Below are 12,891 nucleotides of genomic sequence, written 5' to 3' on the forward strand. Positions count from 1 at the left end.
AATTTAACACCTTTAGTTAATTCATCTGAATATTTTAGAGAACTGCTTCTTAGAGAACACTTATACACTCATTCCTTTCGCATTATCCATCATTAAACCATTTTGCTACTGTCCTAAGAGTATCCAAACTTCACAATACCACACCCTTGGCAGTGTCTTTTGGAACATTCATTTTGGATGCAGTACCCCTTACCAGTCAGGGGAGCATCATTGTAGCAGCAGCAGTAGTAGTTTTAAATGTGGCCTAGAATTACAAGGAGAAGCTGATCCTTGGGATAACTGCAAATTGCAGTAGAACTGCATTACTGTAGAGTTAGGTCTGCACAGACTGAGAAGCAATATGTCACCATCCAGGAAGAACCAAGAAAAAATGTTTGCACAGATGTCTTATTTATAGACAGGTGTGTGTTGGCTTCATTACAAATGGAACCTTCACCCAGATATGCTGGTTTTCCTAGAACACAGTATTTCCAAACTGCAAAATCAGTATCTACATGGATGTTATCTGGTTGCTCTGACTGGCACGTTCATTCAGGAGAATGAAAAAGATTGGTGAAGTCAGTCCTCCTGCCCCTTCCTTGAGGCCTTTTGTGGTCTTTTTAGTTTCATTTTGCTTTGTTGTTTTGCTCTCTATCATTCGTCAGTACTTCCAAATTTGACAGAAGAGAAATACAACATGTGCCTCAGAGCAGTTTGCACTATCGATAGCACGTAGCTGCTTACCTGTTTAACAGCGTACAGGAGGCGGCCGTAGCAGTACATCATGACCATCACAGGGATAACCAAGCAGAATATGAAGAGACAGATGATATAGGATGTGGACTCAGCTGACTCCGAGGACCAACGTACCGAACAGCTTGTGCCCGCACCTTCTACCCCGTAACTGCTCCAGCCGATCAGAGGTGGCACAGTCCAGACCAGGGAATAAATCCACGAACCACCAACTGCCAGCAAAGCCTTGCGGTAGTCAGCGTTGCGCTTGTTGCACAGGGTGAGAGTGCTGTAGCGTTCATAGGACAGGACAGCCAGGGAGATCAGGGACACAATGCCTGCAATGGACCAAGCAATTTAAATGCTTACTTTCATTATTTTGCACGGTATCCATTTGAAACCCCAAGAACCAAGATGCTTTTCTGGTTATTACATATTTGAAGCAACAGTGAAAATTTCCATTATTCTCTACTCTTAAATCCTCACTGGACCTGGATGCTCTCTCTGCCATATCAAATTTTGTTTAACTCATATTTATCTTATATTGGAAGATTTTTATACTTGAGAGATATTCCTCTTCTAGGCAGGTTTTCATATTTAGCTGGTCTTAGTATTACCCAAGGAAAAATCTATTTTCTACATGAACTAATAAAATGTTGAAAGGTTTCCTTGCTATGAAGTATTCAATTTTTAACATCTGCGAGCATTTTCAAATATTACATTGACTTTTATACATGTAAAAGGCTTTATATTCAAGTAAGAGCCCCAAAATAAGAGAAGCTTTGTACTTCTGCCACATCAGCCAGATATATCTTCAGTTCTGACCACTCATATATGGAAACAACAGACAACCCTTGACATGACGTGATATTGCAGGTCATATCTTTATTTACACATACATCATATAATCAAGTTAAAAAATTATTTAGGTTAATATTAGAGATCTAGATGTCAGAGACCAGTTATATCTCCCAGTGGAAGGTTCAAAAATCTGGGTCATAAGACATTTCCACTCTCTTTTTCAAGGTTCAGGGTCCCATCCACCTCTACAAATCCTTATGGATTTGCATGGCAGATTCTTAGTCATGACTCAATGGGGGGTTTTTTTGGCTGTTTCCTATGTTTTTGTTCTCCTTGCAGCTTCCTTACAGTTCTTGGTGATGCAACACTGGATACCGCTGGATACCACTTCCCAGGATTTATGACCAAAGGAACTTGGAAGAATTTAACACCATCTTTTCCCATGGTTTCCAGGCCCCTTCTTTTGGTCCTGTAAGATGAAAAACCTAAATAGACCAATGTCAGTCCACCTCTTTGCAGGATATTTTTTTCCATGATATTTGCCATTAGTAACAGCCAACTATGTAGTAGCATTGAGATCTATACTGCCAGATTCTCTGATTTTGAGTGGTACCTACTTCCAGCAAATCTGTTAGCAGGAAAGATGACCTCCAGAAGAATCCACAGTGTGATCCATTTTTCCCTATTTAACTGTCAGCTTCTCCTATAGGCCCTTTGCAGGTGTGGAATAAAGGTGAGTCAGAGACTGCCCTGGGGATAGCACTTACCTATCCTGTATCTGGATACTTGTAGGGGAATGCAGGCGGTGGGTTAGTTAACATTGACAATATGCAGCTGTGGCCTTGCCCCGAAGGCAGTGGGTTGATTGACATGGATGATGTGCAGCTGTAGCTCCTTCCTGCTAAGTAGTTAAATAGCACTGAGGCAGGTGTGTGGGAGAGGGGTGGTTGGATGTGGGAGGGGCAGTGTGGTCTGGCCTCTGGAGGAAGGAGAAACAGCATGGACAGTAGAATCTGGCCAAAGGTAAAGCCTTTTTGCAGCCCGACAGCTTGCTTGTGTTGTAACGCATACCCACACAGGGCACAGTAGGATATTCTCCCCAGGCACAGCATTGTTCTTCTCTTTCCACTACAGTTCAGTGACTCAGTTCCTGTTTAGCTGGATGCAGGTGCAGCTATTCTGGCCATCCTGACAATTTGCTTTGTGTAGGGCTGGGTATCGCAAAGGACCCAGGGGCAAAGCAAGAATTGTTTGCTGCAGTAGTATGTCTTATGTCTCAGGGGAAGAGAAGGTGAGAATGTGTGAGGAGAAGGCAACTTCTGATGAAGAAAACATCTTTCTTGTTACAAAAGCCTATTAAATTGTTTTCTGTATATTACTGGGAAGTCAGACCTAAAAAGTAGATATGCTTATGGCTGTAAAATGACACAACTCCACTAAATTCTACTGGATGATACTGTTTAAGAGTCTAACTTTAAACCTGCTTTAAGGCTACACTATTTTAGTGGCAGTGGAGACTTTCTGATCATCTCCCAGCTAATCTGACTTCTTGCATAACACAGCTCCTGAAAGCCCTTGGCCATAATTCCTGCGTTAAACACATATCTCAACATAGAAAAAAAACCAGCGAGTTCTTCAATTACAGGCTCAAGAGCAAAGAATGTTCTGCTTTCTCCTTGCTTTCAGCCCACGCTTACTTATCTTCATTTTCATAGCATTGCCTCTTTCCACGCTTTTATCTGCTTGATTATAGAGCTTCTTGCTATCAAAAACATTTACCTCATATAGGTGTCTAAGGCAAAAATCCAATTTCTGTATTTGAAACTTAGGCCTCAGTATGGTGATATAGAACCATTTCTGCATTTTTAGATGAGACCATCATGGACTAACAGAAAACAGGCTTGAGAACAAGAAATCCCTCCCTTCCCAGGTGAGTACCTTACAGCAAGGCTGTATTATTGTTGCTCTACCTCTGAGGGCACAACATCCCAATTTTGACTAGGTGGTAGGTGAGATGTACTTTTGTTGAGAATATCCTACAGTCCTGGGGGGGTGGTGCCTAGAAAACCCAAATGGGGTGTTCAAACCTTGCCAGCTCAGGGCCTTGCTTCCTGCGTAGCTGCTGTAGCCATCAGGGTCTGTGGTCAAGTCTGGCTGCCAGCTCTGCCTGCTCGTCCCTGTGGCCATACTACTGCCCAGCAGCTTCTTAGGGTGTGTATTGTCAGGATTTATAGCACTCATGTACACTTCCTCGTATTTTTGCCTGTTGCCTGACAGGACAAAGATGCTCAGCTTATCTCACACTGTTATTTATGATGGATGCCTTTATGGAGCAGATCTGAAGATGACTGGCCATGAATGCAATATTGCTTGCTTTGAGCTGAAGAAAAGTCTTGTCTTTAACTGGCACAGAATTAATGCTCAGTTATTAAATTAGGACTATGGTGATGTCAGTCAAGAGTAAACCAAATATTACCCATCAGACAAACCCACAAAAGTTGCTTTTAAATTATAGTAAATAATTTTTCTTCTCTGTACAGAAGAAAATTGGAGACTCTTAACTATGCATCTTGGCAGGAGCCATTTCATCCTCACTCATGTTTTATTATTGAGTTCCCCTGGCATTACACACTACGTTTTTCTCTGGAGGACAAGAACTGTGATGTATGGAACCCCAGACAACAAAAGTTCAGAAAAAAACCAGTATTTTTTTGCCACAGTAAGACTTCAAGGTCTGTGCTATACCTGAATTTTTTAATAGCATTGAGATTAACACTACTCTGCATTGATTTCTAACGTTTTCAATACAACAAGGGAAAAAGAGGAAAGCACTGAAGGGGTAGTTCATAGGAGATATTAAAAGAATTCAATGTTCTTCACGTGGTTAAAATTTACTGAGCCAGAATAACTTTTTAGAAAAATTAGAAGTACTTTGAAAGAATGAAACTGATGTTTTGCAAGATACAGAAGGATGAAATTAAGAGCCAAAACTAAAAATAAACATTTTTTTAAAATAAAGAAAAGCTTTTTCCAACAGTGAGATACATTTGATTGAATTGTCTGAGAGTAATGAAAACATCTAATACCCAGGTCAGGAAAAACCAGAAGCCACAAAGGCCATGGCAACCCTTTCTGTCTACTTTGTGTGACCTTGCGCAGTATACACAAAGTCACGTGATATGTCCTGACCCTCTATGACCCAACACTGCAGCTCCATCCAACCTTGCTGATGATGGGCCTTTCACTTTAACACAGAAACAAAGACTGGACAAAACCAAAGCAGGATGCACACCAAGGAATAACCATGCTCTGATATTGCAGTAGATTATCAGCTTCAGTGTCTCTGTTTGCTAAGAATATCCTCAACTTTTTAATTTGAAAAGTGGGGAGGTTTTAATCTCACTCCTTTATCAATTCAATAGCTGAAACTTGGGGAGATAGCACTATCATCTGATCAATTTTACTAGATACACAGAGCTAATTTATTGGACTAAACCAACATAATTTCATAACAAAGGCAAAAACAGGTTGTGTGTTCAGTATTTAGTTTGTCAGCGGGTGGAAGTGAAAAACAGGGATCAGTGTGTAACAGTGAATGAGCTGCCAGTAAACTGATTATTGCCTTGTCCTCTGCATGCCTTTCAATAACGCCCAGTATGATAGTCTCAATAATTTTTCCAGGTACTGAGGTTAGATTAAGAGGTCCGTTGTTTCCTCAGTCTTTCCTCATGCCCTTCTTGTAATACAGTTTGGATAAAATAGAATAAAGCTGCTCACTTTTCATTGTGCTACCTATTTTTGTTCATCAGGGTTTTCTCAATGTCATATGCATTTAACTGTTGTGGTCTTTGCCAGAAATCCTGCAGTTATCTCATATTCTATTTCACGCCCTATCTATTGCAGTCACAGGAATTAGTGAGAATCTCAGCTATAAAACAAAAAGCAATTAAATACTTTGGAATTATGGCTGAGGAAGAGACTTCAATGTAATCTCCATAGTCTTAATAACCAGAAAACAAGTAAAAAAAATAATGTAAGTTATAAAAAGAAGAAAATAATTATAATTTTAAAGCTAATCACAACACTTAATGCTAACATTTCATTCTTATTTTGTACTAACATTTATGACCGGGTAGACTGCGGATATTAATTTCAGATGAGTCATGTTTTCTAAAATTGCAACAAAATTAAGTTCAGGAATTGCAAATCTAAATAGACTTTGACTGCAACAAATATTTAGGGCCTCAAGCTGGTACATAGGCAAGTAACTCCATAGGAGTCAATCACAGTGAGAAATGTAATTTGTTCCCCCACCATTTCATGCATATACAGGAATAAAGCTGAGGTTCTCACTGAACAGTGCTGAAAGATGACATAAAAATCCACAGCGGACTGCATTACAGGAACAAATAATTATTCAAAAATTAACCATGGAAATAAATTACTTTGAGACAAGCTGGGTGTGAGGCACAAACCTTTTCTACACAGCAATTAGTTGCAGTGAGTAGAGTGCAAGAAATTCAATTTCAAGCCATAAACCAAGACAGGCACCCATTTATAAGACTATCATCTGAGACATTATCTATTATTTACTTTTATTTAAAGACCTGTACATTTCTTCCTGGCAGCACAGCACAGAGTATGCTGTGAAGGACACAGCAAATCATTATGCTTTGTTCCTATGAGTCCCAGCTAAGAGCATTACATTTTCATATTAGTTTTTGCTGGTTTATGCTGATCACCGATGTAGTAATTGGAAATGGGATGCTGCTTGCTGATGGTTTGTAGGTTATGAAAAACTGAGAGTCCCAGAGATTCAGCCTACACTGGGTAAACATTGTGACTACTAATTTAAGTATATTTGCCCTCTTAAAGCTCCCAAAGGTCATTATCCTACATCACGATTAGAGTCCTGAAGCATCACAGTTGCATGATGTAATGTATATCCTGCACAGTATTCTGCTTAGCAAGGACCAGGGGCAATGAAAAGAAGCCACAGGTAAGCTTAGGCAGATGGAGCTTGGAGAAATGCGATAGCATCATCTTTGACAAGACATTAATAGAACAAAACTAAATCCAAGCGCTCACTAAATCCAAGGCCAAGATGATTTTATCGCACCCAGTCTCCATGCAGGCTGATTTTACCCACTCACAGTCGCTCTCTCACAGCTTTCATTCAGTCATAGACACCCACAAACCCACAAGCACGAGGATCTGTGCTCAAGAGGTCTGTCCAGGATCTCTTGTGTAACAGGGAGAACGAGGGACTCTGGCTATCAGTTTGTCAAACCTCTTGCTTACAGGTACCTCCCTGGCAACAAAGTGGGTTTTGGATAGAGCTTTTACACATTTTAGGAGTCCACTGCCATTATGAAGCGATCCGTTGCTTACAAATCCTGCCCACGTGAACCTTGGTATGTGCCAGGCAGAGCTGCTGTTCCCTGTTTGCATTTCCTCATTTGGAAGGTACCTCTGCCTGGAACAGCCACCTGCATGAGCATTATCTCTGTCATGGCAAGCTGCCAGGGAAAGAAATGGCAGGTGTGATGTGCTGTACCCTTCATGCCATGCTCCTCTCAGTGAGGCGCAGGGTCTTCCACTGATGAATTGTTGTGCACTCTTATCAGCACACAGTCCTTCAGGTTTGCCCGAGTCAACACGCTCAGTTTTACCGCTGGGATCAGCATTCTTCATCACCTCCGCAGGCTGTTCTCACTCTTCTTCTGTGGTTTCTTCAAGCGTTTACGCCTCTCTCCCTTCACACAGTGGCTGTATCAATCTCCACGGCAGGTCCCTACACCTCCCCGCATCACTGCAGCCCACGGCCAGCCCAAACCCAGCTGCTGAGACCAAGCCAGGGCAAGACCCAGCTGTGAGGCTGCTCCAAGGCAGGGAACCAGAGTCTGCCTGGCCGCGCTGCTGCCCTAAAGCGTGGCAGAGCCCACTGAACACCCCTGGACATGCATCAGACTCTCTGCCAGCAAGGTGTAAAGTGCAAAGGGGAAATCAGGGGGACGCTGAGTGCTGGGGTTCCCACACACCACCTACAGACTCTGTGCTAATCCCAGAGGGACCTGCCAACAGCAAAGGTTAACCAACAGCAACTCCAGCCACCACCGCTTACATGTTTTGCTGAAGGAAAACGATGTTTCATATATTCACGAGACTCCATACATACACATGCGTGTACATAATACCTATTCCCATGAGGCAGCTTTAACATAATGTGCTGGTAAGGACCACATGTACCTGGAAGTGGGAGAGGAGCAGGAACTGACAGCCAGTGGGCTGGGACTCACCAGAAGTTATCCCTTGCACCTCTCTTTTTCTCTTTTTGAAGCCAGGCTACCGTGCAGTGGAGAACAGTGAACTCAGGAACACAGCGAGCAAGAAAGCACAGTGCTGCAAGGACATTTGCAGGGCTAGAAGAAGCATGCCCTGCTCTCCACTCAGAAATGCTGTGTTGGTAAATACCCAACATAAGCAGCAGGTAGGTTTCTCAGAAATGTTATGTGTCTTAACACAGCTACGTTCCCTTCTCTCTAGTCCCTGGGGTTTCAGCTGCTAAATCTGCTGCTCCATTATCTGGAGAATATGCTAAAATGCTCTGTGGCACTATGAGTCAGAGATGAGATGTAAAAGGAAGAAAAGGTTTTTGTGACTAAATGCACACCAAGTTGGGAATATTGGGGAATTCTTCTGCTGTTTCTTCTGGCTGTCATCTTTCATCACACTTGCCCGAGGACTTAGAGGTAAATACAGAACAGCAGTAAGAAACAGCCTTCAAATGAAGGCTCTTACTACCTCAATTGTAAGGTTTCTAGTTTAATTCCAAGTTGTGCTACCAAATGGTATGACATAAATATGTTACTGAGTTATACAAAACTAGCTTGATCAGTGATTCAGTGTTGTTTTCAAGGGAAATAACTTTCCTGGATTTAAATAAGAGAATTTCTATTAGTTCTCTAGAGAAATAAAACACTGCACACATGGAAATGAAACATAAACAATTTAAGCAACTTAAAAGACGTGACCTTTCCAACATATTTGCACTTTCATATCTCCTTAGAAGCTTCTCTGTAAACATACCCTAGTATCATTCCTCAGGGACTGTGAATGAAATACGGTTTGTAGGTCTAGTACTCACATGAGACATTTGGAAGCAGCAAGAGGGAGAAAAGCAACCAGCTCTCTTTCGAATAGTACCTTAATTTTCAGGTGAAACGTTGTCAGGTCTGGGCCAAAGCACCTTACCTAACACCTGCCACAACATCGGAGACTTTATCAGCGTGCACATGGAGCAGGCCATCATACCATCAGCTCTGTTTCTATCTTTTAAGTACTAGTTATTGTAAATACTAATAAATGAAACTACTGGGCTCTGCTTACATTAAAGTCATAACATTTCTTCCATAAAAATACAATAATTCCCACAACAGCAGGTGCTGTCATCAGATATTTCCTTGCAAGTGAGGAGATAAAAATACTATAAAGATAAAAGCAGAAACTTTCAAAAGCTGACTCACCAGGCAGAAGCAGAGGAGCATTTCTATGCTTTGTTGACCTGATCCCTGACCTCCCCACAGCATATGCCCTTTTGTAAAAAATCAGGAACTATTGAGGCACAGCATCACGGGGGAAAAAAGAACAAAACTTGTTAATTGTTAAAAAAAAACACCCAACCTTAGTCCATTTTGCTTTCTAGCTCCAAGTCTTAAAGCACACACTTCATTCCTACAGTCAAGACAGGGAGAAACCTGTCTCATACACAGTCTCTGGTGAAGTTCTGCAGGGTACATATCTTCTTGCATGATACTGGAATTGCCACGAGTGGCGATGAGGATGTTGACTGTCCTGCAAAATCTGGGGTAGGCAGCCCCCAATGAAACAAACACAGCTAAACTAATAGAACACAGTTAAGTTAGTTAATGACTTCCACAGCCACTGGTGCTAGCGGAAAGGTCGCATCACATGAGCAAATCTGAGAGAGGAACAAGTGACAGACTGTGAATATGGAATTTCACAAAATCATTTTTATCAAGGGTTTTGGGCATTTTTTGAGCTAAGAAGCAGAAATTAATAGCTAGAGGAGACATAAACAGGTCTGGAGAGTGGTAGACATGCAATTGCTGCTCCTTCCTCGCTAGCCCCCACAATATTATCCACTTTTTCCTTTTCCCTCCCAAACAAAAAAAGAGATACATATTTTCTGGGCCAAAATCCAGCTGTCAACAGATGTTGGCAAAAGACCCCAAACATTTCCAGAGTTAAAAAGAAAGCCCACTCAACTAAGAAGACTTTCCAGAGTTAAGATTAACAGACTCAAAGTGAGCACTGGCCTTGGTGGACAACCAACCAGTACTAGCCTGACTTTCTTGAACTTCACAGCTCAGTATTTACACTTCAGCACGTTAACAAATCATAATTGTTTTACAATACAGCAAAATCACAATGTGAATATAAAAACTCCGGGTAAGTTCAGCGCTAGTATATAAATGATACGAATGCAGAGGAGTGCATGGATGGCTCAATAACTGACAGAAGCAGCTGAGAATGGGACATGCTTCCAAAACACTATTGGCTGTATTTGGATAAGCCTATTAAATATTTATGCAATAAACACACAATCAATTGTTAAAAAAATCTAAATATTCTTGCATTTGGTGACTCATATTCTCCTTGAATGCTCCCATGTATTAGTGATCAGCTCACCATTTCCTTTTGATTTTTAAGGCATTAAAAGAACTTCTACTTATTTAAAATTAAGAAAGTATTTCTCACAATCACTTGTTACACATTAGCAGTTACAACCAGGTTTTAAATGCTGGCAGTCTAGGCTTTCAAAATACAGGCTACTTCAAATACCAACAATTCACTCTGAATAGAAATTAATACACCAGTTGCTACTTAGCTAATGCCTGCAATTATTTGTTTTCTTTTGCTTAGATAACTTGTAGTCATGAGTCCATTTGACTGGCAGTCATTCCTTTCCCAGAAGAATTCTCTTCCTGCTTAATTCTAATGAGAGTCACAGTTTAACTCTGTGCTTGAAAGAAATCACTGTGAAATCACTGTTGGAACTAAGCCTGCTGGGACAAATCTGACAGCAAACATTCCAGGTCCTGTTCAGTAAATCTTCCCTGCTCTTTTCTCAACAGTGATTTCTCTGTTTCCTCCTTCGTATGACATACTCTTCCTTTCGTGTTTGGTGATACCTTCAATACAGACAGTATGTATTACTTTTAATAGTAAGGAACTCTGTTTTTTTCTTTCTTTCCCCCCTTGCTGAATTTTTAAATGTGTATTTGTTGTGCTTTAAGGGTGACCTTATTTCTTAGCTGCATCTTGTGATTTGATGTGCATCACTTAGTAGTAGTACTATGCTTTTCTGCTATGTTATTAATATGCCTATCCATCAACCAACTAACAACTACTCCTAGTGGCATAAACATAGCAAAGAATTCCCTTTTGGATCTCAGTGATAACAGCACAGTACAAAAAAAAACAAAACAAAACAAGAACCAAAAAAAAAAACCCAACGAATATTAATTTCAGTCCCACTTTCCATATGTTATGCAGGATCCCTTTGCATTCTGGAAAGCAGGATAGCACTTGCAAATTCAGCCTTCTAAACTGGCTGCTTCCATATCAATGTATTAATCCAGCTGCCTTAGGAAATCAAAATAAAAAATAATGTCAGCACTAGATGGAGCTCCTGTACAGCAACATCTCGGGAGAAATCTTTGGGGCGAATGGGTGTACAGGGCTGGCGCAGTAGGAGGATGCTCTCAAGGCAGTCAGGTTCACTGCAGCATCCCTATGTCCATGCCCACACTGTTCTGAAGGAGCCCCCATCTCCTGCCAGGACTGCTTCTTTGCTTTCCAAACAGTAGGATCCCCAGGACCTGCCTTCAAATTGAGCACCTGCACAGATGTAACACATAGCATGTAATCTCAAGTCTTTTCTACATATGGGATATAGCACCATGTAAGTCAAGAGGTGAAATTACAGAGTATTATCATCTACCAGTCAGGGAGCCATGTTTCCACCAGAGCACACCTAGCTAATGTCCTTCCTATGAGCCTCTGCTTTTTCACTGAATGCAACTGCTCATTTTAATAATAACGGTATATTTCTAAAGTTTTGAAAATTATTTTATAATCTGTGTTCTTCAGCAGTTACCATTCCTAGAGAGGGAATACTACAAATACTTACTGTTCTCAGTCAAGTTTCTGTCATAAAGTCTAGTGGTCAAATTTGGTTTTTTATAATAACTAGCTATTAACCGGTAAATAACTAGTCATATCTGATAATATAAATGTAGGATCAAAATATGCTGACCAGCCTTCACACTGCCCTTGGGCCAAGAATTTCTTGTGCAGTTTTACAACCCAACAACCTGAAGTGCTATGGAGATGGGATGAAAAACTAGAGAAGGCTGCTCCTATCTCTATCCGAGATAACTTTGTTGGCTAAAGGATGTGCAGGGAGGAAAAGCGGTATTATCCATTCCTTAACCCCTCAGAAGGACCTCAGAAGAGGAGATCTTTTGATACATCCATTAAGAGATGATTTGTAACTGATGCAGACAGAAATCCTTTGCAGTAAATTTCACCCAACTGATGAGTCTAGTCTGCAACCCTGGGAAGATTGGTGGAAATTGCACTAGAGAATATAGCAGCAGATGTATAAGGAGGTATGACATACTGGGACAAGCCAGCGTGGCTTGGAGGGAAGCCATGCCTTACTAATTCATTACAGGTCCTTGGCAGTGCTGTGCAGACAGGGTTGATACATTCAATAAAGCCTACTTGGATTTCCAAACAACTCTGACTAGCCCAAAGGCTGTTGAGGATACTAAGCCGCCCTGCAATAACAGAAATCTTCACGTGGATAAATAATTGATTAGAGGCAGGAAATAAAGGAGAAAATAATTAGTTTTCTCAGTGGAAACTCTGGCCAGCAAAGCCCCCTATGGATCTGTGCTAGGCCCTGGGTTATCCATCACATTAATAAATGATCTGGAAAAGATGGTAAAGAGTGAAGTTTGCTGATTATACGGCACTGAATAACTCAAAATCAACAAAAGCTGACTGCGAAGTACTGCAGAACAACCACATGAAACTGAGTCACTGAGCAGATGAAATGCAATACTGATGTAAATTGCCATATGTGGAGGAAAACAGTCCTAGCTTTAAATACACAGTGATTGTTTCTGACTGATTTACTGCTCTGCAAAGAGAGTTTTGATAGATAGCTTTATGCAAACCACTTCACTAAGCAGCAGTGCTCAAAGCAGCATTTAGAAAAGCAAACACCAGGGCTTATTAGAAAAGGAAAACAGAGAAAAGAAGAGAAAATGTGAAAAGGTAGATGGG

General features: G+C 41.0%; 1 protein-coding gene across 1 annotated transcript in view; it reads right to left on the minus strand.

The window, feature by feature from the left end:
- The window catches only part of LOC121083853 (pinopsin-like), a 92,998-nt gene that overhangs the window by 62,215 nt on the left and 17,892 nt on the right, over positions 1–12,891 (minus strand). The window contains exon 3 of the mRNA XM_040584652.1: positions 724–1,049. Within this exon, the coding sequence (XP_040440586.1) occupies positions 724–1,049 (326 nt within the window). The remainder of the gene's footprint in view (positions 1–723; positions 1,050–12,891) is intronic.

Source organism: Falco naumanni, chromosome 2 (genome assembly GCF_017639655.2).
Source record: "Falco naumanni isolate bFalNau1 chromosome 2, bFalNau1.pat, whole genome shotgun sequence".
In the NCBI taxonomy this organism is placed as follows: domain Eukaryota; kingdom Metazoa; phylum Chordata; class Aves; order Falconiformes; family Falconidae; genus Falco; species Falco naumanni.